At 39.3% G+C, this 26,158-nt stretch overlaps 1 protein-coding gene across 1 annotated transcript; it reads left to right on the plus strand.

Moving 5' to 3' along the window:
• The first annotated feature begins 262 nt into the window (after positions 1 to 262).
• Positions 263 to 25,729, plus strand: LOC124720083 (putative sodium-dependent multivitamin transporter). Its single transcript, XM_047245358.1, has 5 exons — positions 263 to 310; positions 3,859 to 4,010; positions 11,797 to 11,991; positions 16,119 to 16,286; positions 25,030 to 25,729. The coding sequence occupies exons 1-4, from the start codon at positions 284 to 286 to the stop codon at positions 16,138 to 16,140; spliced, it is 396 nt and encodes a 131-aa protein (XP_047101314.1). The 5' UTR covers positions 263 to 283; the 3' UTR covers positions 16,141 to 16,286; positions 25,030 to 25,729.
• Positions 25,730 to 26,158: the final 429 nt, after the last annotated feature.

The raw sequence follows: 26,158 nt of genomic DNA on the forward strand, positions 1-26,158 counted from the left end.
AGGGGCTCTGCGTACATGGTCGCTAGCCAGCTGTGCGATTGCCGTTCATGACGAAACGGTGACGCAGTTTTGCGGTGTTCGGCAGCCACTGTACGTGCGGTACCGGGGCCACCCGCTGGGGGAGTCGCGGTCGCCGCTTGTGGGGAAGCTGCTGGCACTGGTGTTCGGACTGCTGTTCCTGGGACTGGCATTCATGGCGCAGTTCCTGGGTGGCATGCTGCAGGCCAGCCTCACGATATTCGGCGCCGTTGGCGGACCCGTGCTCGGCTTCTTCTCGCTCGGCATGTTCCTGCCCCACGCCAACGAGCCGGTACGTACTCCTCGTTCTGCTGCCTCGCCAGAGACTCTGCTAGAGAGGTCTGGTGTGTAGAACTGGGATGCCGAGATATACCGGTAGTGAACTCACTTATCTATTGTTATTGGCACTGTGATGAAATAACTGAAGTAAAGCAGATGAGACATAGCAAGCCTGACAAACTCCCACAGTGATCTGTTTGTACCATTACCCCTCAGTGTTCTCAGAAGTAAATACAAGAGACGACATGAGACCTGTTTTTCTGTCAGTGTTGAAATAAATGATTTTGTTTTATCTGCCATTCAGTGTTAATTCATTATCAGGGTTTGTTGTGCCATGCACAAGGCATCTACAGATGCGGAAGAGATTTTAGGGTTCAAATTTCGTTGTGTGTACTATATTAAAGGATCTGTAACAGGCAGGTTACTTCTTTTCTCCACATTTCATTCAATCTTTACTGATAATTTACATCTATATTTCTACCATACACATCACTGTGAAGTGCGTAACAGATGGTATGTCCCACTGTACCAGTTATTAGGCTTTCTTCCCACTGCATTCACGTACGGACTGCAGGAAGAATGATTTTTGAATGCCTCTGTTCATGCAGTAATTATTCTAATCTTACCCTCACAATCCCTATCTGAATTGTCGCATCCTGTACAACACAATGCACCTTGCCTTTATGCTACACGGAAACTTACTTCCAAAACATGTCAGACTGTAACTGGTGCTGCTCGCCAAGGGTCAGTGGGTCCAAAACATCCAAAGATATTGCTTGCTGTAAGTATCAATCACATCGTAAATATAAGCAACTTCTTGCATATTTCATTTATAATTAATTTTTAATTTTTGTAGTTCAGTATCCAATATTAATGCCAACAGTAGTAGTAATTGTGGTGATGGTGAGGAGGAGGAGGGGGAGAATGTTTCTAGTTACATGAATGCACAAAATATGCATGACAGTTTTAAAATTACATTATTTGTGTGAAAATATTTTTCCTTATATAAATTTTTGTTAGTTTGTGTGTGAATGTTACACTAATTTTTTAATGTTGTAATCCAAAAAAATTGTGGAAGATATCTTGTTGTACCATAAAGGAAATTAGGAGTCTATCACATACTTCACTGATACTATTGAGCTGTTCCATTACATACTGAACATCACCAACAAACTGGTTACATACAGCTCTCCCCAAACACGTCATGTCTAAGCTGCTTAATGACTGCAACCTTCATCACTTGAACCTGCTTGCTGTGTTTGAGCCTCGGTCTCCCTCTGCAATTTCTGTCCCCCATACTTACCGTCTGTTACCAAACTGATGATTCTTTGATGCCTCCAGATGTGTACCACTCATCTGATCTTTTTTCAGGTGTGCCACAATTATTTTCTCTCCATTTTGATTTGGTACCTCTTCCGTAATTATCCAAACAACCCACATGTCTCTTAGCATTCTTCTGTAGCACCCATTTTGAAAACGTTCTATTTTCTTTTTGTCTGTAGTGTTTATTGTTTTTGTCTAACTTCCATATAATGACACATTCCAAACAAATTCTTCCAGAAAAAACTTACTTAAATATGTGTTAGAAATTAAGGTATTTCTCTTTTTCAGAAAAGTTTCCCTTTCCCTCCTTCATCCTCTCTGCCCTCATTGTCACAATCAGTGGCTCCTTTTCATTCTGGTGTCCAGGTGAGCTACCCCTCCTTCTAACATTCCCCAATCTATCCATCTCTGTTCCCTGAGAAAGGAACTAATAGTGCCATAGTGCCAACTGCAATGACTAGCCCTTTTGCTTTAGATCGGTCTATAAAATAATTGTCAATTAGGATGAGCAGTACTCTGATAGAAGTGTGAATAAATGAAAGATAAAAGGTATTATAAAAGGAGGGAACCTGATAGCACTCAGTTAAAAAATGGATGATAGCTTGTGTAGGCTTTCATATCACCTGTCCGAAGATAATACTAAGAATGATTATAAAATGAAATCTCGAAACCAGTTGTAGCAAAAGTTCTGAAAAACCAGGACTTGGGAGGGTCCTGAGAATATGCAATACATGTGTGAAGGGAAGGAAGGAAGAAAGAAAGAAAGGAAGGAAACATTAGTATTTAATCCAGTCAACATTGAGATCAATAGACGGAGCAGAAGCTCAGGATGTTCAAGGATGTGGAAAAAAATTTGCTATGCCCTTCCAAAGGCATCATCCTGGAGTTTGGCTGGATTCATTTTGAGAAATCATGGAAAACCTAAATGTGGATGACGAGACACAGATTTGAACTGTGGCCCTCCCAGGTAGGAGTCCAGCGTGCTAACCAATGCACCAGCTCGCTTTGTATCTGTAAAGGAATTGACGCATGAGACACCAGTTTTAGCCATGCAAGACTGCTATTCCAGTGTTAAGGTCAACTTACTGACCTGACGGCAGCCATCCGTGAAACTGAGACAGACATTGCGAGAATTGTAACAGCTCAGTATATGTCATATAACAGTTTTAGCTTACCGAACTTGCACATAAACATCTGCACCTTCTGCTGCTTGATAGTTGAATGTGGTGCACTGTTATTAAATGATATCCCAACACTGTGGAACAATGTGTTCGTTTCTCTTCACATTTATTAACACACAGCTCAGTTGATGGTCAGCTTTGTGAACTATAGAATGTCCGTATCTTTGCCAACATCATTAAGCGGCAGCAATCAGTAAAAAGTCCGCCAACACAAATGACACTGTTTTGCACTATTCCATTGTTGTTTCACAGTTGTGGGGCTATACCAATTCCTTCGTTTTTGCATCAGCTAGGTTGGTGATTGACATATGTCCAAGTGATTAGCAGTAACATAAAATAAACAGCGTGTTAGGAAACAAAAAAAATTCATGGGTCACGCACGAAAGTGACACAGATGGTGAGCTAGCAGCAAAACCCCCTAATGAAGCTGTTCTCTACGAGTTAATTAGTAATCAAATAATTGGTTGGTTGGGGTCTGATGCAGCTGTATACCATGGGTCATTACCGAGAAGTAACACCTATCCTTGGCAACAGATCGACGTAATGAAAGTTTATTTCATTATAGTTTAGTTAAGCAATGCTTTAGCAAGGGTATGTAAGTTTATTATACGGTTGTGTAATCAAACTAAGATTAAACAATGATTTTGCTCACACATCTTAATCTCGGTATCATAAAGACCACTACTCTTTACAAGTGTACAAAGTATACCGTATGCCAGCTTGTGTTACGAAAAATGGTGAACCCACTGCATGGTTAAGTTCGTTTCCCGTTGCTTCACTTTTAAGGGTAGTAATCAGTGACATTTTTCCTCGTTACTTTTCTTAACAATCGACACGAATTTCCCAAATACTTTGGTATCAGAAATGGCAGTATTAGTCTTGCCCAGATTGCATAAATATCTACAGATGCCCACGAGGCTTTCTCATCCTTCAGTTCTTTCTGCTCACCGTCAACTGAAAGAGCGACGTAAACTTTTCTCAGATGCCTGCAGACTCTTTTGACTATTTTTCATCACCTCTTCCCACTGAGGCCTACTGCTACGTGACGGTGTTGCAGGGAGCCATAACGGGCCTGGCCACAGGGCTCGCCTTCTCCATGTGGGTCGGCTTCGGCGTCCCCCGGCCGGACGCAGTAAGGCTGCCCACGAGGACGGATGGCTGCGACTTCAACATAACGGCCACACCGCTGCCGCCCACCCAGGACCCAAGGTCGGCCGCAGCATCTCCTCAAACATTTCCGCAGCGTCATAAATTAACACTGTACTTTTGGGTGCTCAGCAGAGTTGTCAGTTCCATTATTCCACACGATACTTCAACGACTGATGCAGTCATCTTCTTCAGTTGACGTGAGATGTATTGATAAGTGTACCTGCTGCCTGGACTCTCACAAAATTCAATTTTTTTCCCTTTTTTCACACATTATATCACCTTTGCTATCACCTGCATGACATTAAAATATTTAGTTTATAACCTTGAAGGCACACATTCTTTTGATCCCCTTGGGGGAAGGTTTGGGTCATAAGTTGTTAGTTCCACACCTCACGGGTTCCATGCTACAGAGGAAAAACTTTGCTTATTGATATGTAATTTTTAATAGCACATAGAACCTGTTTTGGGGTCTAGATTCTTCTTCATAAATCTCATTTCTTAATAACAGTATTGTGAAAAGTATAGTTGCTACTCACCATATAGCAGATATACTGAGTTGCAGACAGGCACCAGAAAATGAGGGTTTGGCCAACAAGACCTCATTGGGCGCACGTCCCCCCCCACACACAGACATTCAAATGGGGCTCACTCACACATGACAGCAGTCTCTGTCTGATGAGGCCACAAACCAAGTCAGGTCTCAGTAGCCAGAGACTGCAATTATCTTTTTCATAATGTTGTTACATTCCACACTTGATTTACCTTTTTTTTTTTTTTTTTTTAAGAAAGTCATACGAGGGCTATTCAGAAAGTAAGGTCCAATCAGTTGCAAAAAAGGAAACCACAGTGAAACCCTGATGAAGTTTTGCACAGATCTGTAGGACAGCGTCTGTAATACACCTGTCGACCGCGCGTCACGTCGCTCCTCACAGCTCTGAGTGCACAGTGAGAATGTAAAGATGCCCCAATTTGGAAGGGAAGGAAGGGGGGGGGGTGCACAGAGATTCCCAAGGATTCCACCTAATGACTTATTTTGTACTAATTGGTCTATTTTGTTGAGTAATGGAGGGAAGTTCCCAGATTATAGTTCCTTACATGGGTGCTGAAAGACATGTTCCCATGTTCGTATAGAATATGACTTTGTTTTTGACTTGGAGATATCTTTTTGTAAAGAATGATGTTAAAATTTGTATTACACCACTATTTATAGCTGAGTTTGACTCCTAGCTCCTGCTGCACTGCTTCACATGTTTGTTTTACTGAGATGACACAATTTTTTCTGAAATACACATTCTCTTGGTGTCCCAGATATTTTGCTAGCTGGTATGTAATGGGTCTTCTAAAGCCACCGTGTCCTGCTGTATGATTAAAATATGTTTGAATAACTGTTGCAATAAAAAGTTACACGTCTGTCTGTGGACACGATATGTAGAGTTGACTAAAAGAAATTGCAGGGCTCAGGTGCTAGAAATATTTCATTAACATAGTGAACAATAAATAGTTAAGAATAACACTAATCATAAGTACATTGTTGTACTTGTTGTTCTTGCTTGCTGTCTGGAAAAAAATGGGGTATGATTTTATCAAAAGGGTGTCTGGATCTTGACAACGTTTCAGAACAATATATCCTTCTCCTTCTTGGTCTCAGTATACTAGCACAATTCATTCATGCAATAAAATAGTCAACAATGCATTTCTGTCATGTTCTCAGAATTATCTAATCAGGTATAAAATAAAATTCTTAAAAAAAAAATAAAGAAATAAATAAAATAATAAATTTCAGTTTTTCAGATTTGTTCACACATAAACAATGTGTTTCACATGGGTGCAATGGAGAGAAGTTGCAGTTTTGCCTCCACATGTCTGATCATCAACACAGTTACAAAACGGGTTCCTTTCTCCACAGCTCACTGCCAACTACCTCCTGCTAGAGAAACATAAACCAAAGATATAAGATGGATTGTAGAGTATCACTCATATCAATATTTGTTCACAAATGGAATGTGTATAATACTTTAACCAAATAGTGATTTAAGTTTTGTTAAGCTTGAATAATCAATTAGTGTCAGATGCAATAAATTTAAAATGGGGTTTTAACAGTTTTAAATATTGATAAGACCAAAATTCTCTGCTGATAATTGATAAGTGGGAACATAATTTTTCACATATGGTTATCAGTATTTCATCCTGGAAACTCAAAATACAAAGGCATAGGCTTTCAGAAATAAAGGAATATAGTTAAATGTGACATAAGAAACATGGGTCCCCAAACATCAATATAAATCAATAAATTAAAACTAAGGAAATACACTTTGCTATTGTTACAAAATATTATAATAACAAAAGATATATTACTTTATACATTAGTTCCAGCTGAATCACTATCCGATGTACTCCAGAACTACACAGGTGTAGGCTCATTGTACTGTGCCATTATTACGAACTATGGGCATTGCAACAAAGCCTTCCTCGTGTAGTGTCATATCATGAGAGCACTGCTGCAGAATTATATCATCTACAAGAAGTGTATTGAAATAGAGGTTAGTTGGATTGGTACACTGAGTGGGCTTTGTAATCAACTCCTGAGATACAGGGGGGTGGGGAGGTGACATACAAATAATTACTCAATATCTACTGAAATTAGTACGCCTGTATGGAAAATGGCATCCACAGTCTTTCACTCACGTCAACAAAGATAAGCAATGTGGCTTGCAATATTAGAGATGATGTTCTTCTCAGAAGGTCAAGTGTATGTAGCATATCTTACATTGGGCAGACTAGTAGAACAATTGAGAACAGGTTCACTGGCACACCCAACTAAAACAGCTTGGCAAATCAGTTGTTGCTGAGCACTGCCTCTGATATAATCTCAAGATGAAATGCTCTAAGGCCAGTGTCCTCGTGTAAACACAAAGTTTCTGGGACACTGTAATTAAGGATTCTAGCAATACAAAGAAGTCCAAAAAGTTTAGTAAACTGGGATGGAGATAGCAGTTTAAATAAGGCTGGGCACCTTGCCCACCAGGGGTGGTAAACACTGAAGGCATTTGCATTTCACGGAATATCAGTGCGGTCTCTGAAAAACAAAAGAGGATCACAGTGTGTAACTGGCACTAGGAATCAGTCTCAGCTACGAATAACTGTGTGACGTAGACAGTGTTTCGGTCCAGTTGTAGGCCAGGCAGCAAGTATGCATAGTGACCCAGCTAGCAGCTCCCAAAGGTGACAACTGTATCTGTTGTTGAAATATCATACAGGAACGTGCATTTCGCAACTCAGCTGGTCACCTGGAAGCACAGTGTCAAGAGCTTCACTGTCCACGGTGGTGTCGGCCTGCAGTAGTAGTGGGGCAGTGAGGAGGTTGTGGACAGTGGGTGCCAAAAGTCACCCGAGCAGGCATGGAGCAGCTACTGCCACATCTCGTACACTTTCTACCTTCCATAGCATATAGGACTTATATTCATAAATCTTTTTAATAAAATATCGAGTAACAATTCAGCGATAACTTCAGCCTGGGATAATGTTAGCCACAGATAATGCAGTGTCGACACCACAACCTGCCTTCCTATGTTCTCACCTGGAACTAAAAGAGAAAATTAGTGAAGATCAGCTTTGCACTACCTGTCTTAGTTAAGGCTGTAGATCACGAGTGTGTAAAAAGAGCACCGATGCTATTACACTGAACGATATAAGGATTGGTTCCAGTGTTTATCACCACATGTTCCCATTGCACACCTGGACATGCACAAAATGTGAACATATATTTTGTTATTTATTATTACAGGGGGGTGGGGGTGGGGTGGGGGGGGAGGTTACATACAAATAATTACTCAATATCTACTGAAATTAGTATGCCTGTATGGAAAATGGCATCCACAGTCTTTCACTCACGTCAACAAAGATAAGCAATGTGGCTTGCAATATTAGAGATGATGTTCTTCTCAGAAGGTCAAGTGTATGTAGCATATCTTACATTGGGCAGACTAGTAGAACAATTGAGAACAGGTTCACTGGCACACCCAACTAAAACAGCTTGGCAAATCAGTTGTTGCTGAGCACTGCCTCTGATATAATCTCAAGATGAAATGCTCTAAGGCCAGTGTCCTCGTGTAAACACAAAGTTTCTGGGACACTGTAATTAAGGATTCTAGCAATACAAAGAAGTCCAAAAAGTTTAGTAAACTGGGATGGAGATAGCAGTTTAAATAAGGCTGGGCACCTTGCCCACCAGGGGTGGTAAACACTGAAGGCATTTGCATTTCACGGAATATCAGTGCGGTCTCTGAAAAACAAAAGAGGATCACAGTGTGTAACTGGCACTAGGAATCAGTCTCAGCTACGAATAACTGTGTGACGTAGACAGTGTTTCGGTCCAGTTGTAGGCCAGGCAGCAAGTATGCATAGTGACCCAGCTAGCAGCTCCCAAAGGTGACAACTGTATCTGTTGTTGAAATATCATACAGGAACGTGCATTTCGCAACTCAGCTGGTCACCTGGAAGCACAGTGTCAAGAGCTTCACTGTCCACGGTGGTGTCGGCCTGCAGTAGTAGTGGGGCAGTGAGGAGGTTGTGGACAGTGGGTGCCAAAAGTCACCCGAGCAGGCATGGAGCAGCTACTGCCACATCTCGTACACTTTCTACCTTCCATAGCATATAGGACTTATATTCATAAATCTTTTTAATAAAATATCGAGTAACAATTCAGCGATAACTTCAGCCTGGGATAATGTTAGCCACAGATAATGCAGTGTCGACACCACAACCTGCCTTCCTATGTTCTCACCTGGAACTAAAAGAGAAAATTAGTGAAGATCAGCTTTGCACTACCTGTCTTAGTTAAGGCTGTAGATCACGAGTGTGTAAAAAGAGCACCGATGCTATTACACTGAACGATATAAGGATTGGTTCCAGTGTTTATCACCACATGTTCCCATTGCACACCTGGACATGCACAAAATGTGAACATATATTTTGTTATTTATTATTATTATTATTATTATTTGTTATTGCTGTTGTTGTGGCCTTCAGTCCAGAGACTAGTTTGATGCAGCTCTCCATGCTACTCTAGCCTGTGCAAGACTCTCCATCTCTGAGTAACTACTGCAACGTACATCCTACTGAATCTGCTTACTCTGTTCATGTCTTGGTCTCCCTGTATGATTTTTACAGCCCCCTTCCCTCCCACCCCCACTTCCCTCCAGTACAGAATTGATCACCTGGTATCTCAGAATGTCTCCTATCAACCGATTACTTCCTCTAGTGCGGTTGTGCCCCCCAACTGTATTTAGTACCTCCTCATTAGTTACACAATCTAGGCATTAAATTTACAACACTCTTCTATAGCACCCCATTTCAGAGGCTTCTAGTCTCTTCATGTGTCAACTCTATCTTCCGAACATGGCTACATACACTGATAAAAATAGCTTCAGAAGTGACTTCCTAAAGCTTAAATTGATACTCAATTTTAACATAATTTCTCTTCTTCAGAAACGCCTTACTTGCCATTGCCAGTCTAAATTTTATGTCCTCTCTACTTCAGTCATCCTAAGTTATTTTGATGCCCAAATAACAAAACTCGTCTACTGTTTCAAGTGTGTCATTTCCTAATTTAATCCCCATAGCATAACTTGGTTTAATTAAACTATATCCAATTATCCTTGTTTTGCTTTAGTTGATGTTTATCTTATATCCTCCTCTCAAGACACTGTCCATAATTTTCAACTGCACTTCCAAGGCCTTTGCTGCCTCTGAGGGAATTACACTGTCATTGACAGACCTCAGAAGTTTTATTTCTTCTCCTTGAACTTTAATGCCTACTCCAAATATTTCTTAGGTTTCCTTTTCTTCTTGCTCAATGTACAGATTGAATAACATTAGTGATAGACCTACAATCCTGCCTCACTCACTCAATGACTGCTTTCCTCTATTCCCCCAACTGTTATATCTTCCACATGGTGTAAATAGCCTCTTGCTCCCTGTATTTTACCCCTACTATCTTCAGGATTTAAAAGAGAGCATTCCAGTCAAGGCTGTCAAAAGCTTTCTTAAGTCTACAAATACTGTAAATGTAGTGTTGCCTTTCCTTAATGTATCTTCTAAGATAAGTTGTAGGATCACTATTGCCTCATATTTTGCTGCATTTCTCCAGAATCTATACAAACTTTCCACCAGGTCAGCTTCTACCAGTTCTTCCATTCTTCTGTAAAGAACTTGTTTTAGTATTTTACAACCATGACTTACTAAACTGATAGTCTGGTAATATTCACACACGTCAGCAACTGCTTTCATTCTAATCAATACTAACTTCTTGATTATTCTTAACATTTCTGCATATATGAGTACTTCAATACATTTATACTGTTCCTAATAATTTATTGAAAAGCTATTGAAACACTGTGTACCTTCCACCTACAAGCAACTATTAATGAAATACAATGTCTCATAAAACGAGATTAACATAAAATCAGTAAAGAATATGCAGAAAACATTCAAATGTGGCTCATAATAGTGGAATGAAGCATCACCTGAGAATAAAAGGATGGAAGTATGAAAAAATGCACAGTGTATGGGGTAGTTTAGTAAACGGAAAGAGTAGCGTTCAATTAAAATTCCGTATTGGCAGTAGAAATGTTGGAACATGTGAGGCTATACTGACCCTATGACTTATCTTAGAGAATAGATTAAGGAAAGGCAAGCCTGTGTTTGACAAAGTTGATTGGAATACTCTCTTTCAAATTCTGAAGATGGCAGGAGTAAAATACAGGGAGAGAAAGGCTATTTACAATTTGTACAGAAACCAGATTGCAGACTTAAGGGGCATGAAAGGGAAGCAGTGGTTGGGAAGGGACTGTGACAGGGTTGTAGCCTATCCCCAATGTTATTCAATCTGTATATTGAGCAAGCAGTAAAGGAAGCGAAAGAAAAATTTGGAGTAGGAATTAAAATCCATGGAGGAGAAATAAAAACTTTGTGGTTTGCCGATGACATTGTAATTCTGTCAGAGACACCTAAGGACCTGGAAGAGCAGCTGAACGGAATGGACAGTGTCTTGAAAGGATGATATGAGATGAACATCAAAAAAAGCAAAACGAGGATAATGGAATGTACTCGAATTAAATTGGGTGATGCTGAGGGAATTATATTAAGAAATGAGACGCTTAAAGTAGTAAATGAGTTTTGCTATTTGGGGCGCAAAATAACTCACAATGGTCAAAGTAGAGAGGATATAAAATGTAGACTGGCAATGGCAAGAAAAGCATTTCTGAAGGAGAGAAATTTGTTAACATTGAGTATAGATTTAAGTGTCAGGAAGTCGTTTCTGAAAGTATTTGTATGGAGTGTAGAAACGTATGGAAGTGAAATGTGGATGATAAGTAGTTTAGACAAGAAGAGAATAGAAGTTTTCAAAATGTGGTGCTACAGAAGAATGCTCAAGATTAAATGGGTAGATCACATAACTAATGAGGAGCTACTGAACAGAATAGGGGAGAAGAGGAGTTTGTGGCACAACTTGACTAGAAGAAGGGATTGGTTGGTAGGACATATTCTGAGGCATCAAGGGATCACCAATTTAGTATTGGAGGGCAGCGTGGAGGGTAAAAATCGTAGAGGGAGACCAAGAGATGAATACACTAAACAGATTCAGAAGGATGTAGGTTGCAGTAAGTACTGGGAGATGAAGAAGCTTGCACAGGTTAGAGTAGCACGGAGAGCTGCATCAAACCAGTCTCTGGACTGAAGACCACAACAAGAACATCGGCAGTTATATCGTGATGTCACACGCACCCCACTCCTGGGATCCACATGTTACACGTATGGACAATACGTATTATCCCCCACATTGCAGCGAGTACTTCTACCTGTACCGCGTGTCGTACCTGTGGGTCGTCGTGCTGGGATTCCTGCTGACACTCGTCGTGGGCGCCGTTGCGTCGTGGGTGGCGGGCATCGCCTGCGAGGGGGACCGCAGCGTGCCGCCACCAGACCCCGACCTCTTCGTGCCGCCAGTCCGGAGGGCGCTGCTCGTGAGGAGAGGGGCAGGGTGAGTGGCAGTGGTAACAGTGGCAGCACTGTCTCCAGCTGAGCGATGCCCTGACAAGTGATTAGGCAGTCAATTTCAGATATAATCTGGTTATGAATCCTCACTTCATACTGGGAAGCTGCAGACAGCAATGCTTCAGCCTGCTCAGTGTGCCAGTGTGTTCATGTGTATCATGGAGGGCACTAGCATCACCGTGCACATAGCAGGGAAAGCTACAAACATTTTTATTCAATCAAAATATCTTGGGAATGTTTGAGGCCTCTGTTACACAGCATAATCATATAAATTATAAAATATGTCGGCAAAAAAATTGTAAAACCAAATAGACCAGATGTAAGAACATGTAACAACAAGCCCAGGATCAATAACCAAGCAAATATGACACTACATCTTTGAAAGGTAATCAAAGTTAGACAGTATATTTTAACGTCTTAACTCCAGCTGATTGTTAAGGATGTGTTTGGGGTATAGCTTTAGACTCCACATAATTTCAATCTCGTCCTTTAAAGATCTAGTCCTTCACTTCTCTGTGTAAGACCTTTAAATTATTGACTACACCTGTTATGGAGTGGCCAGAATCACATAAGTGGCTACTTAAAGTAGACCTCAAATTTCTCAGAATATCATGTTCTCGAAACGTAATAGCAGACCCTCTGCCAGTCTGCCACACATACCTGGCAGGACAATTGTCACAACTGATGCGATATATACCAGCAGTGTCGTACTTTTCACAGGCCACATACTATTTATTTACATGTGTTTGACCAAGATTCTGTGGGATAAAGAACACTAGCTTTATCTCTTTTGTCCTTAACTTTATTATTAAACTTAATTTATTTAATTTTATTATTAAATTATAAAGTGTCTTTCTCGACTGCAGAATGTATTTAGTCTAGTGGCCTAAATGGCTCTCAAGAGACTAATCTTGGCACTTAGTTTTAAAAAAAGTCACATGAGCCATTCTGCTGTGACCCCACTGGGGCCGATCAGACAACTCAGCTTCTATGATGTAGCTACACAACATGCTCTGTGACTTAATGGATGCTGAGAGTCAGAAGAATGGCTCCACTATATATGCCGATCATTTGTCGAAGGTCATCTCGCTCACCAGAGAGATTGAGCTTACAGGAAATGCCGTGTGTCATGTTGGATCGCATATAGCGGTGTCGGGGTGACCGAAAAGCTCAATATTTCTGCAAACAAAGCAACTTAAGGTAAAAGGAGAACTACCAAGAAACTGATAATAAAATGGGGAGAAAGTAAGAGCCTGACATATTATATTTAGACATGGCAGAATGTAGTGAGGTACAGTTCCTCCACTTACTGTGATGTCACCCATTGCATATACAGGGTATTATAGAAAATTGTTACATATACCTATAGGAGCTAATATTGGTCAAAAATGGAATAAAAGATGTGTTCAGAAACCAGTATCTGTTGAGATATGGCCCAATGTGTCCTCTCATTCCCATCTGTGTGTTACATAGAGGTATATGCTACAGGCATGCGCTTACCATGCATTCTGATGCATCCTTCAGTGCTACTTCACAGTGAATAGGCATTCTTTTAGATATACGGAGCACCATTTGGATTGTATATATATGTGCTACCCACTAACTTCCATTCCCACAATGCAGTGGTCAATTTTTTATTTTCAAATGGAAATCTTCATTTCATCGCAGATTTGGAGTCTATGCCAAAAAATACCTAGGGTTTACCTGAAACTTTCTTTTCATTTGTGGTAGGTGGGGCAGTATTGAACAGATTTCAGATTCTCTGGCTTTTTCAATTAAGAACTGACTCATTTCATTCTACATTGCATTTGTGATAAAAGTGTAAACTTTCCTCTTCTGAACAGTTGTGCTTGTGTTCAAAACTTGATTGCACAGTAAAATTTTTTCGTTTGGACCTTTGAAAATGTGGAAAAGAAGCTACTTTTACTATAACATGGTGTTCTGTTCCCTACAGCACCAGGATGATGTATTTTAGTGAGACCCCTCAAATCTCAATGTTTTCTTCCACACAATCCTAGTACACGCTTAAAATTTTGCTCATAAAACCAGAACCAGCTACATGTGCTGTTTTTTGTGCATCCAGCTAGTTGTTAATCAAAATAACTTAATTGCTTAATGTATATATGTTTTCTCTACTTTTCTGTCTTTTATGTTACTGTTGAAATTCAACAACTGCATAGTTTATTAAAATTAAAATTTAAAAGAGTCCTGATTTTAACTACTTTTAAGATCACTGACTATGTTTTCAAAAATCTTATACATAATTTATTGTTCTGTAAAGACAGATTTATATGCATCTGTAAATAGCTGCTGCTACAGAGCAGAGGTCAGTTCGTGCACAACCATGTACAGTCACTGGGTTTGTCAGCCAGTATAAAGTCACTTCTGCAAATTCCCAGTTGCACAATTACTTGAATTAGACAAAATATTATTGCTACTTATTAATTTTTTTAAACTTCTTCTGAAAAGCCATTGGCACTGAAATGTGAATTTGTCTCCATTATTCTTTTCTCTCTTTTTTTTATAAAGTGGTTTCACTGTTATGTTCTTTAATCATTCAGAAACTAAACATTCCTAAAAGAAGAATTACAAATTTGGCCATGTACTGGACCAACATAGGCAGCACATTGCTTTAGTATTCCGCTAGATAATCCATCATGTACCTGAGAGTTCTTAGTCTTCACTTATTTACTCAGTGACTGAATCTCCACCTTTCCAGTATCATAGAGGTGTATTTCAGATAGCAGTCTTTGAAAGCCATTTCCTAAGAGAATTAGATAATTCCCTGGAGAAACTAAGTTTTTATTTAACTTACCCACTATATTCAGAAAGTTACTGTTAACTACTCTACATTGTACTTATTGTTGAAAGTTACTTAAAGTTCACTTATAACTTCCAGCAACTGGCTTATGTAGTAGTAGTAGTAGTAGTAGTAGAAGAAGAAGAAGAAGAAGAAGAAGAAGAAGAAGAAGAAGATTTCAGAGTAACCAAACTAACAGAACTGTAACCTTAAAGAAAGGCAAAACTACACTGTACACAAACAGGCTTCAGTGATAGGCCTGGGTGTAGCTTTTCTGGCCTGCTGTGAAGGTATTGTGATGTGGTTGTGCTGCAAATGTCTGCATATCATAGACATTTGCAACCCAACATTTATTTTATGCACTGTGTGTCTTGTTTGGAAACAAATTTGTTCAATTTGCTCACAGTTCTTGCTGCCAATGTCAATAATGTCCACTTTAGTCCTTGCCCTCAAGCTGGCTTTTCAAACAGCTCAGTACTTTCTCAGGTTTCTTTTCTGGCAGTGTTAGCTGTATGTTAACAGTAGTGCAGAGTAATATGGATCGAGTTGGCCAATACATCTAGTGTGAAGGTTCACTGAATGCAGTGGAAGGAACAATACAGTGATGCTATAATGAAATATTCTCACATGGATGGCAAACCATATCATAATATCTTCATACCAGATCAGAAAAGCTACAACCAGTGGACAGTGTAGTTCTGTGTCTCTGTAAGTTCAATGTCCTGTTTATTAGATTGCTTTGAAATCATTATATTCTCGTAAAGTCAGTTGCAGGGAGTTATAAGTGACGTCCAAATAGCTTACCATGACAGTACAATATACAATATTTAACAATTAGGTCCCGAATATAGCAGCTGAATCAAATAAAAGCTTAGTGCACAGCCCAATCCAGATATGAAAAAAATTTGTGTAAAGTGTCAAACTAGATGCAGTTATTCTGTAACAAGCCACTGGATAGCATGGATTTCTCATAACAAAACGCTCAGAAATATTGCTCAACAATATATCACGTTTTATTTAGGTCAAAACAGTAGTGGGCCAAATACTGAACCTTGTGGATCTCCATACTTAGTGTTTCTCTCACTGTGAATTTGGTTTTGTTCCTGTATTACAATTTGTTAATGTGGTCTGTTTTCTGTCCTTGAGACAAGACTCTATTCACAATGCAACATTTTATAGTTTCTCTTGTAGAATTAAATGATCTGTGCATCTGAAGGCCTTGGAAAAGTTCCATAAAATATTGACAGTTTAAAGTTTCTCATATTTGGCTCTAGTACAGTCAGTGGCTACAGCCAGTATATATCTGTGTGCAGGGCTCCAACTCGCTGCAGCTGACACGTGTGGCCGGTGACCTGTCCAATGGTGTGGGACCAGCTGCAGACACCAAGACCCAGGAGGAGCCGCTCAATGGCATAGATGGCCACCACGTCGCCCCAATGTGATGTCGACAGAGTACAGTGGGGACTGCTGTGAGCTGAAAGGTGAATCCACATGGCATGTGACCATGAATTTTTGTTCCCTGTACTTGAGGGATCATCATAATTTGACCTAAGATAAACAACAGACCTGGTACTGTCATTTATGGGACCCACATTTGATGTTATACAATTGTCAAGTTTGTTTCGTTCTTGTGTCTAAGTGCACCAGTGTGACCCTCTACTTTCTATTCTGAAGGTTAGATGCCATTTGTAGAAGGCATGATGTCACAGACTGTAGCAAGGTCACAGAGTATACTGACTGGATAATTTTTCTTGTTTACCTGTGTCAGAACTTAATTTGTGAGGTCGTGCTCAGCTATATGTGCATTAGTCCTTTCATCACCACCACCTGGTGCCCTATTATATAAATATTTTTGTGGATTTGTGGATGTCAGAGCAACATATTTTCTAAAGCAAGCAGCAGATTTCCAACTTTAATAGACAGTTATTCAGTGAAGAATCACAATACTACAAGCATGTAAAAGTCCATGAAAGCAAAATATCAGAGCTATAGGATCTCATGGAAGACCTCATGGAAGAATTACAAAATGTGTGAAAAGAAATATATATATAAATGGTATGCAAATAAATGAATACTTGCTTTCCAAATGGTAATGAATCACACCACTTAATACCTCAATATAATGAACATTTGTTGCCTGTTTTCATAGAAGGAGTAATAACTCCATACACCAAAATTCCAGAGTTTATTTCTTGAGTCATTACTCTTTCCATTCACTGCAGTATTTTCAAAAATGGCATTCCTGTGATGCAACTTCCTTGGGGGTGACAATCTCCCATCCCCTTGCATCAGTAATTACATAAAGATATCATGCATGGGACAAACCAATAATATCACTTTTTATCCACTGAAATAATGCCTTTCCAGCATTTCCATAGTTTTGATATAGTCACGCTGTAGGAATGTCATTTTTAAAATGGATTATTTCTCTGTGTGTAACAATCTCCCTTACCTCACAAAAAAGACTTTGCATTTCAGACATAATACAGACAGAATTGTATGAGGTAATGGAGCAGGATGAAATGTAAATATGTGGTACAGTGGGCTGTGTCTTCTGCTGTGCACTTCATAATGGACTTCAGAATTAACTGAAATGTGTAATAAGTGTAACCAGTAGAGATGAAATCAGTGAAGATAGGAGGGAGGTCTCGAAAGTTCTCTGCCTCATACTGAAAAACGTGCATTTATGTTTCCAGAATGTTTTTCAACATAATCTTCTTTAACATTAACATATTTCATCCAGTGAAATTTCATCTTTGTAGTGTACCATTGGAAGGGTTCTCTTCCACAGCTGGAGTTGTTTCTGTGTTAGGTGAAAAATGCTGATGAACAAGAGCAACTTTGAATTTTAAGAAGAAATGCAAGTCTGAGTGAAACATGCCAGGGGAATAGGCTGAACTTTCATCCAACACTTCACAGTGCATATCTAAAAGTAAATTATGTCAAGGTTGTCTATTTACTGCCATTAGGGAAACTCTATGATATACAGTCACCGCAAAGAAACTTCTAAACAAACAAAGATTACTGCATAATAGGTGCAAAACAAATAGTAGGGCTATAGATAGATACTGAATGAAATGCATTTGGCTGTCAAGATATCAACTAGTGATGCCTTCAGTGACTACCATAGCAGAATATTGTGAAAATGACATTTCACAAAAACCAAAGAGATTCTGTTCCTGTGTAAAGGCTGTTAATGCACAGAGTTAGCGTCCAGCCCTAGTGAATGAGACAGGAACTGAAATTGAGGGTAGCAGAGCAAAAGCTGAAATGCTTAACTACATTTTCAAATTTCCTTTGCAAAGTAAAACCCAGGAGAATTGCTCCAATTCAGTCCTTGTACCACTGAAAAGATGAATGAAAGAAGTATTGGTGCCAGTGGTGTTAAGAAATGGCTGAGATTGTTAAAGCTGATCAAAGCTTCAGGCCCGATGGTATCCCTGTCAGATTCTATACTGAATTTGGCTGAGTCAGCCCATCTTCTAAGTATAATCTATTGTAGATCCCTCAAACAAAAAACTGTGTCCAGTTCATGGAAAAAGGTATAGGTCACACCTATCTACAAGAAAGGTAGTAGAAGTGATCCACAAAAATGTCATCTAATATCCTTCACATCAATTTGTTGTAGAATCTTAGAACATATTCTGAGCTCAAACAAAATGATGTACATTGAATAGAATGACCTCCTCAATGCCAGACAGCATGGTTTTCAAACCAAACTTTCACTTTTCTCACATGACATATTGAAAGCTTTGGATCAAGGAAACCAGGTGGAAGTGATATTTCTTGATTTTTGAAAAGCATTTGACTTAGTACTGCAGCTTTGCTTATTGTAAAAAGTATGATCATATGAGGTATCAAGTGAAATTTGTGACTGGATTGAGGACTTTTTGGTAAGAAGGACACAGCATGCTATCTCGGATGGGGAGTTGTTGTCAGATGCAGAAGTAATTTTGGTTGTGCCCCAAGGAAGTGTGTTGGACCCACGCTGTTGTTGTATGTTAATGACCTTGCAGACAATATTAATAGTAAAAATCAGGATTTTTGCAGATGATGCAGTTATCTATAATGAAGTACTATCTGAAACAAAGTGGGATAAATATTCAGTTAGATCTTAATAAGATTTCAGTGTGATGCAGAGATGATTGGCAATTTTCTCTACATGTTCAAAAATGTAAAATTTTGCACTCGACAAAATGAAAAAACTCATTATCCTATTACTATAATATCAATGAGCCACAGTTCAGATTGGCCAGCTCATACAAATACCTGGTTGTAACGATTTGTAGGGATATGTAATGGAATGTTCATACAGGCTCATTTGTGGGTAAAACAGCTGTTAGACTTTGATTCATTGGTAAAATACTGTTGAAATGCATTCAGTCTACACGGGAGATAGCTTACAAATCACTTGTATGGCTGGTTCAAGAATATTGCTCATGTGTGGGACCCATACCAGACAGGACTAACAGGAGATATTGAACATACATTCTGACAGCTATTTACATGGTTGGCTGCAGGGCATGATGGGAATTAGTATGTGGATACACACAGGTCTTTCACCATTTGCACATGAAAATGTCACAGTACAGCGTGCCTGAGTGTATAGCACTTGTAAAGGCCTACCATACGAGCAATAACACCCCAGCTGTGGTCCGAAGGAAATTTGCAACCGAGTTCAAGCTGAAGACAACTAGTCCAAGTGTGCTAACAATCAAGAATTTGATTCACAAATTTGAGAGAATGGGTAGTGTCGTGAAGACAGCGCCGGCAATATCGGTCATCGAAAGAGGCTGAAAACATCGAGGATACGTGTGTTGTGTTTCAAACCGGCCACAGGAAATTGATCAGATGAGCTGCACAACAGGTGGGGACCAACCGGAGAGAATTGTTGTTGAAACATGCGTCTCTTCCCATACAAAATTCAAACCCGTCAGCCATTAAGCCCCAAGGGTATGGAACAGTGGTTGTGTTTCACCAGCACTATTATCCACAGAACTGACAAACAGGACTTCAATCTGAATATTGTTCGGTTTAACAGAAAAGCGTATTTTCATTTAGATGAGTCCGTCAGTAAGCAAAATTGGTGCATTTGGGAGGACTGAGAATCTGCATTTCAATATCGAGAAGTCTCTTCACCTTCAGTGGGTGTCTGTTTGGTGTGCAATGCCCAGTCGTGGAATAATCGGTGCCGTATCTCTTGCTGGCACAGTAACTACCTAACAGTATGTGAATGTTTTGTAAAACGATTTTGTCCCCATTATCTAAAATGATCCTTATTTTGTCAGGAGGTGGTTCATGCAAAACAGAGTTTAACCTCATGGAAGCAGGAGAGTGTTTGATGCCCTGGAGGAGCACTTTGGGGACCCCATCCTGGCTCTGGAGTACCCATAGGCCACTGGCATGAGCCTCATTCCTCTCATTCAGGTTCTCTGGATCTGAAAACATGTGACTGCTTTTTGTGGGGCTATATTAAAGACAAGGTGTACACAATAACCCCAAAACCATTGCCGAGCTGGAAAATGCCATTTCGGAGGTCATCAACAGCATCAAAGTTCAGACAATTCAGCAAATCATGTACAATTTTGCTATTCATCTGCGTCACATCATCGCCAATGTTGGCAGACATATCAAACATGTCATAACCTAAACCCAAATATCTGCAGTGACATTTACATGTTGAATAGAGTGTATGCATGCCATAATTTGTAATTAATTTAACTTTTTTTCATATAGTTCAATAGTTGTCACCTTGTATACAGAGCAGGGCAGCTTGAATAATCACAGGTTTGTTTAATCCATGGAAGATTGTCAGAGAGATACTGAAGGACCTGAACTGGAAGACTCTCAAAGATATGTGTAAAGTATCCCCAGAATGTCTACTGACAGAGTTTCGAGAACCAGCTTTAAATGATTACTCTAGGGATATATTACAATCCCAAATGTATAACTCACACAGGGACTGTGAGGATAAGATTAGAATAATTACTGCGTGCACAGAGGCATTCAATCAATCTTCCTGGACTCCATACATCAATGGAACAGGAAGAAAGTTTAATAACTGGTACAATGTTATGTATCCTCTGCCGTGCACCTCACAGTGGATTGAAGAATATGGATGTAGATGTAGATATGAATTTCAGTTATACATGACTGAACATAATGAAAATAGTATAAAATATGCAACATGCCTTCTCATGGTAAAAGAGATTGAGATTAGGTTTGTATCAGCCTTATTTCTGCAGCAAAGCTCTACCATTTCTCCTTCCCTCCCCTGCAGATTCTCCCCTCCAACAATTCATTGCTGCCTCAGGATTAAGCCCTCGCAATTAAACTGCTCTTTCTGTCACGTTGTGCCATAAATTTCCTTTTTTTCCATAATTTGGTTTTTCCATAATTTGGTTTTCCAGTCTATCCATCTAATCTTCAGAATTCTCCTATAGCACCATGTCTCTTCCCAGAAATCGATATCATTGACATTAAACTTCTATACAGGGTGGAACTTAAGGGAGATACTTTCAGAACAGACTGACGTAACACTTAAATTTGTATTTGATGTTAATAAATTTCTCTTTTTTGGGAAAACTTATCATCCTATTTACATTTGACATCGTGTCTGCTTTGGTTATTTTGCTGCCCAAATAGCAAAACTCATCTGTAGCTTTCAGTGTCTCATTTCCTAATAAAATATTCCTGACCCCTCCTTTTTTAATTAGGCTACATTGCACTAGCCTTGCTTTACTTTTGTTGGTGTTCACCTTGTAGCCTCTTCTGAAGGCATTATCCACTCCATTCGTCTGATTCTCCTAGTCCTCTGCTGTCTCTGAGACAATTATGATGTTATCAATAAACAACAATTTTTTGTCTGCTCCCTAAATTTTAATTCCCTGTCCAAAATTGTCTGGTTTCCTTTTCTGTTGCTCAATGTACAAACTGAGTGACTTGGGAGATAGGCTACAACCTCGTCTCATTCCTTTTGTGTCCTTCAGTTCTTGTAACTGCAGTCTGGTTTGCTGCAACCCTGACTCATTCCTCTCACACCTTTTAATTCCTATAACTATACTCTGGTTTCTTTACTGACTGTAAGCTTTTGCATCCTGAATTTTATTCCTGCTGTCTTAGCAACTGCAAAGAGAATATTCTCCTCCAAATTGGCTTGTATGATTCTTTCCATTCTTCTATAAATAATTTGCCAGTAGTTTGCAGTCATGAATTATTAAATTTATGGTTCAGTATTATCACACCTGTCATTTGCCTTCAAACCTGTCACTTGCCTTTTTTGAAATGTTGTTGTTGTTGTGGTCTTCAGTCCTGAGACTGGTTTGATGCAGCTCTCCATGCTACTCTATCCTGTGCAAGCTTTTTCATCTCCCAGTACCTACTGCAACCTACATCCTTCTGAATCTGCTTAGTGTATTCATCTCTTGGTCTCCCTCTACGATTTTTACCCTCCACGCTGCCCTCCAATACTAAATTGGTGATCCCTTGATGCCTCAAAACATGTCCTACCAACCGATCCCTTCTTCTGGTCAAGTTGTGCCACAAACTTCTCTTCTCCCCAATCCTATTCAATACTTCCTCATTAGTTATGTGATCTACCCATCTAATCTTCAACATTCTTCTGTAGCACCACATTTCAAAAGCTTCTATTCTCTTCTTGTCCAAACTATTTATCATCCATGTTTCACTTCCATACATGGCTACACTCCATACGAATACTTTCAGAAATGACTTCCTGACACTTAAATCAATACTGGATGTTAACAAATTTCTCTTCTTCAGAAACGCTTTCCTTGCCATTGCCAGCCTACATTTTATATCCTCTCTACTTCGACCATCATCAGTTATTTTGCTCCCCAAATAGCAAAACTCCTTTACTACTTTAAGTGCCTCATTTCCTAATCTAATTCCCTCAGCATCACCCGACTTAATTAGACTACATTCCATTATCCTTGTTTTGCTTTTGTTGATGTTCATCTTATATCCTCCTTTCAAGACACTGTCCATTCCATTCAACTGCTCTTCCAAGTCCTTTGCTGTCTCTGACAGAATTACAATGTCATCGGCGAACCTCAAAGTTTTTATTTCTTCTCCATGAATTTTAATACCTACTCCGAATTTTTCTTTTGTTTCCTTTACTGCTTGCTCAATATACAGATTGAACAACATCGGGGAGAAGCTACAACCCTGTCTTACTCCCTTCCCAACCACTGCTTCCCTTTCATGTCCCTCGACTCTTATAACTGCCATCTGGTTTCTGTACAAATTGTAAATAGCCTTTCGCTCCCTGTATTTTACCCCTGCCACCTTTAGAATTTGAAAGAGAGTATTCCAGTCAACATTGTCAAAAGCTTTCTCTAAGTCTACAAATGCTAGAAACGTAGGTTTGCCTTTCCTTAATCTTTCTTCTAAGATAAGTCGTAAGGTCAGTATTGCCTCACGTGTTCCAGTGTTTCTACGGAATCCAAACTGATCTTCCCCGAGGTTGGCTTCTACTAGTTTTTCCATTCGTCTGTAAAGAATTCGTGTTAGTATTTTGCAGCTGTGACTTATTAAGCTGATAGTTCGGTAATTTTCACATCTGTCAACACCTGCTTTCTTTGGGATTGGAATTATTATATTCTTCTTGAAGTCTGAGGGTATTTCGCCTGTTTCATACATCTTGCTCACCAGATGGTAGAGTTTTGTCAGGACTGGCTCTCCCACGGCCGTCAGTAGTTCCAATGGAATATTGTCTACTCCGGGGGCCTTGTTTCGACTCAGGTCTTTCAGTGCTCTGTCAAACTCTTCACGCAGTATCGTATCTCCCATTTCATCTTCATCTACATCCTCTTCCATTTCCATAATATTGTCCTCAAGTACATCGCCCTTGTATAGACCCTCTATATACTCCTTCCACCTTTCTGCTTTCCCTTCTTTGCTTAGAACTGGGTTTCCATCTGAGCTCTTGATATTCATACAAGTCGTTCTCTTATCTCCAAAGGTCTCTTTAATTTTCCTGTAGGCGGTATCTATCTTACCCCTAGTGAGATAGGCCTCTGCATCCTTACATTTGTCCTCTAGCCATCCCTGCTTAGCCATTTTGCACTTCCTGTCGATCTCATTTTTGAGACGTTTGTATTCCTTTTTGCCTGTTTCACTTACTGCATTTTTATATTTTCTCCTTTCATCAATTAAATTCAATATTTCTTCTGTTACCCAAGGATTTCTACTAGCCCTAGTCTTTTTACCTACTTGATCCTCTGCTGCCTTCACTACTTCATCCCTCAAAGCTACCCATTCTTCTTCTACTGTATTTATTTCCCCCATTCCTGTCAATTGCTCCCTTATGCTCTCCCTGAATCTCTGTACAACCTCTGGTTCTTTTAGTTTATCCAGGTCCCATCTCCTTAAATTCCCACCTTTTTGCAGTGTCTTCAGTTTTAATCTACAGGTCATAACCAATAGATTGTGGTCAGAGTCCACATCTGCCCCTGGAAATGTCTTACAATTTAGAACCTGGTTCCTAAATCTCTGTCTTACCATTATATATTCTATCTGATACCTTTTAGTATCTCCAGGGTTCTTCCATGTATACAACCTTCTTTCATGATTCTTAAACCAAGTGTTAGTTATGATTATGTTGTGCTCTGTGCAAAATTCGACCAGGCGGCTTCCTCTTTCATTTCTGTCCCCCAATCCATATTCACCTACTACGTTTCCTTCTCTCCCTTTTCCTACACTCGAATTCCAGTCACCCATGACTATTAAATTTTCGTCTCGCTTCACAATCAGAATAATTTTTTTTTTTTTTTTTTTTTTTTTTTTTTAAAAAATAGCAGTTATAAAATTTTTCTTTATGTTTGTGGGTATTTCACCTGTATCATATGTCTTGCACACCAGGCAGCATAGTTTTGTCATGGCTGACTCTTCCAAGGAGCTCAGTATTTCTGGGGGAATTTAATCTATTTCCAAGTACCTTGTTTTCACTTACATCTTTCAATGCTCTGTCAGACTCTTCTCACAATGTCATATCTCCCATATCATGTTCATCTACTGCCTCTGTATATTTCTTCCACATTTCAGCCTTCCTTTCTTTGCTAAATATGAGTTTGCCCTCTGAGCTTTTCCAAAGGTTTCTTTAATTTCCCTTTACACAGCTTGTATGTTTCCCACAACCACGTAAACTGAATGTTTGAAATCCAGTATGTGTGGCTGTTTGTTTTCCCTGTTACTGTGTTGCAGGTGCTGATCTGTGGGTTCTCAGCCTGAGACATTCCAGCCTTCTCTACAGAGGCTGCAACAACTTGGTCCATTTATTTTCTAGTTTTGTAAAAAAGGAAAAAATTGTAAACACTCAGTATTCCTCAGTTTGTAATAGCTGTGCTTTTTATTGTCAGTTCTCTTCTGTTCAGCTGAATTGCTGCAAATAATGAAGCACTGCAAAATCAGTTTTATAGGTGCATGAAGCTTCGACAGAAGCAGCCAAAGAGAGTGGGAGAGATTATATGAGGCAGAAAAATGTTGCTAAAGTTAACTGGTGATGCAATACTGTGCAGTGTAGAAACTTTCACAAATGTAACATTTCAGTGGACTTATTAAATATGGGCAATTGCTTACCTGGTAAACTGTGAGCAAAAGTATGACAATAATTATTACAATATTGGAAAAAGTTCTGACCAGGAAATCAATAATCGTGTGATGAAGAACAATACTACAGAAGGGAGGAGGCATTGGATGGTGTAAAGATGGCTGAATAATATTGTTGAATGGCATAGAAAAGATGCCTCCAAAATAAAACTAGTTGCCTATAAAAGGTCACAGATACAAACCAATCAAAAAATTTGCACATGTACGTTTTCCATCATATTTACTGCACTGTAATTATTTTTCTAGAGCATGTTGCACTTTAGAAGAATCTGTCTTGTCTTGTGTGTATGGGTTCCTTGCCAAAGTAAATTTTTTTAAGGTTAAAACCATTTTGCCATTTCAGCTTTAAAATTTTTTTAAATATAAATGTTTCTTTATTTCATCATTCACTCACCCACTGTCAGCTGATTTTTGGTACCTGTATTAAATTGAGTAATTCGAAATCAAGCTGCATCTGTACTTCACTCTTTTGAATAATGCATCAGTTTAAATAGAACTCAATACAACACACTGCATTGCTATCTGCACCACTTCCGTCACGGCTGAACTTATACAAACACATATTGCATAAATGGCAAAGAAATCAACAAATATGGTATTTCTAATGTGGGTTCAACTTGTACAGTGTAAAAAGAATTTAGTGGTAAACATGTTTTTCATCCATTCATTCACCCATTTTGTTCTGGCTCCACATTAGGGGTATGGAGTGAGTTAAAGTATTCAT

The sequence above is a fragment of the Schistocerca piceifrons genome, chromosome 11 (assembly GCF_021461385.2).
Source record: "Schistocerca piceifrons isolate TAMUIC-IGC-003096 chromosome 11, iqSchPice1.1, whole genome shotgun sequence".
Lineage (NCBI taxonomy): Eukaryota > Metazoa > Arthropoda > Insecta > Orthoptera > Acrididae > Schistocerca > Schistocerca piceifrons.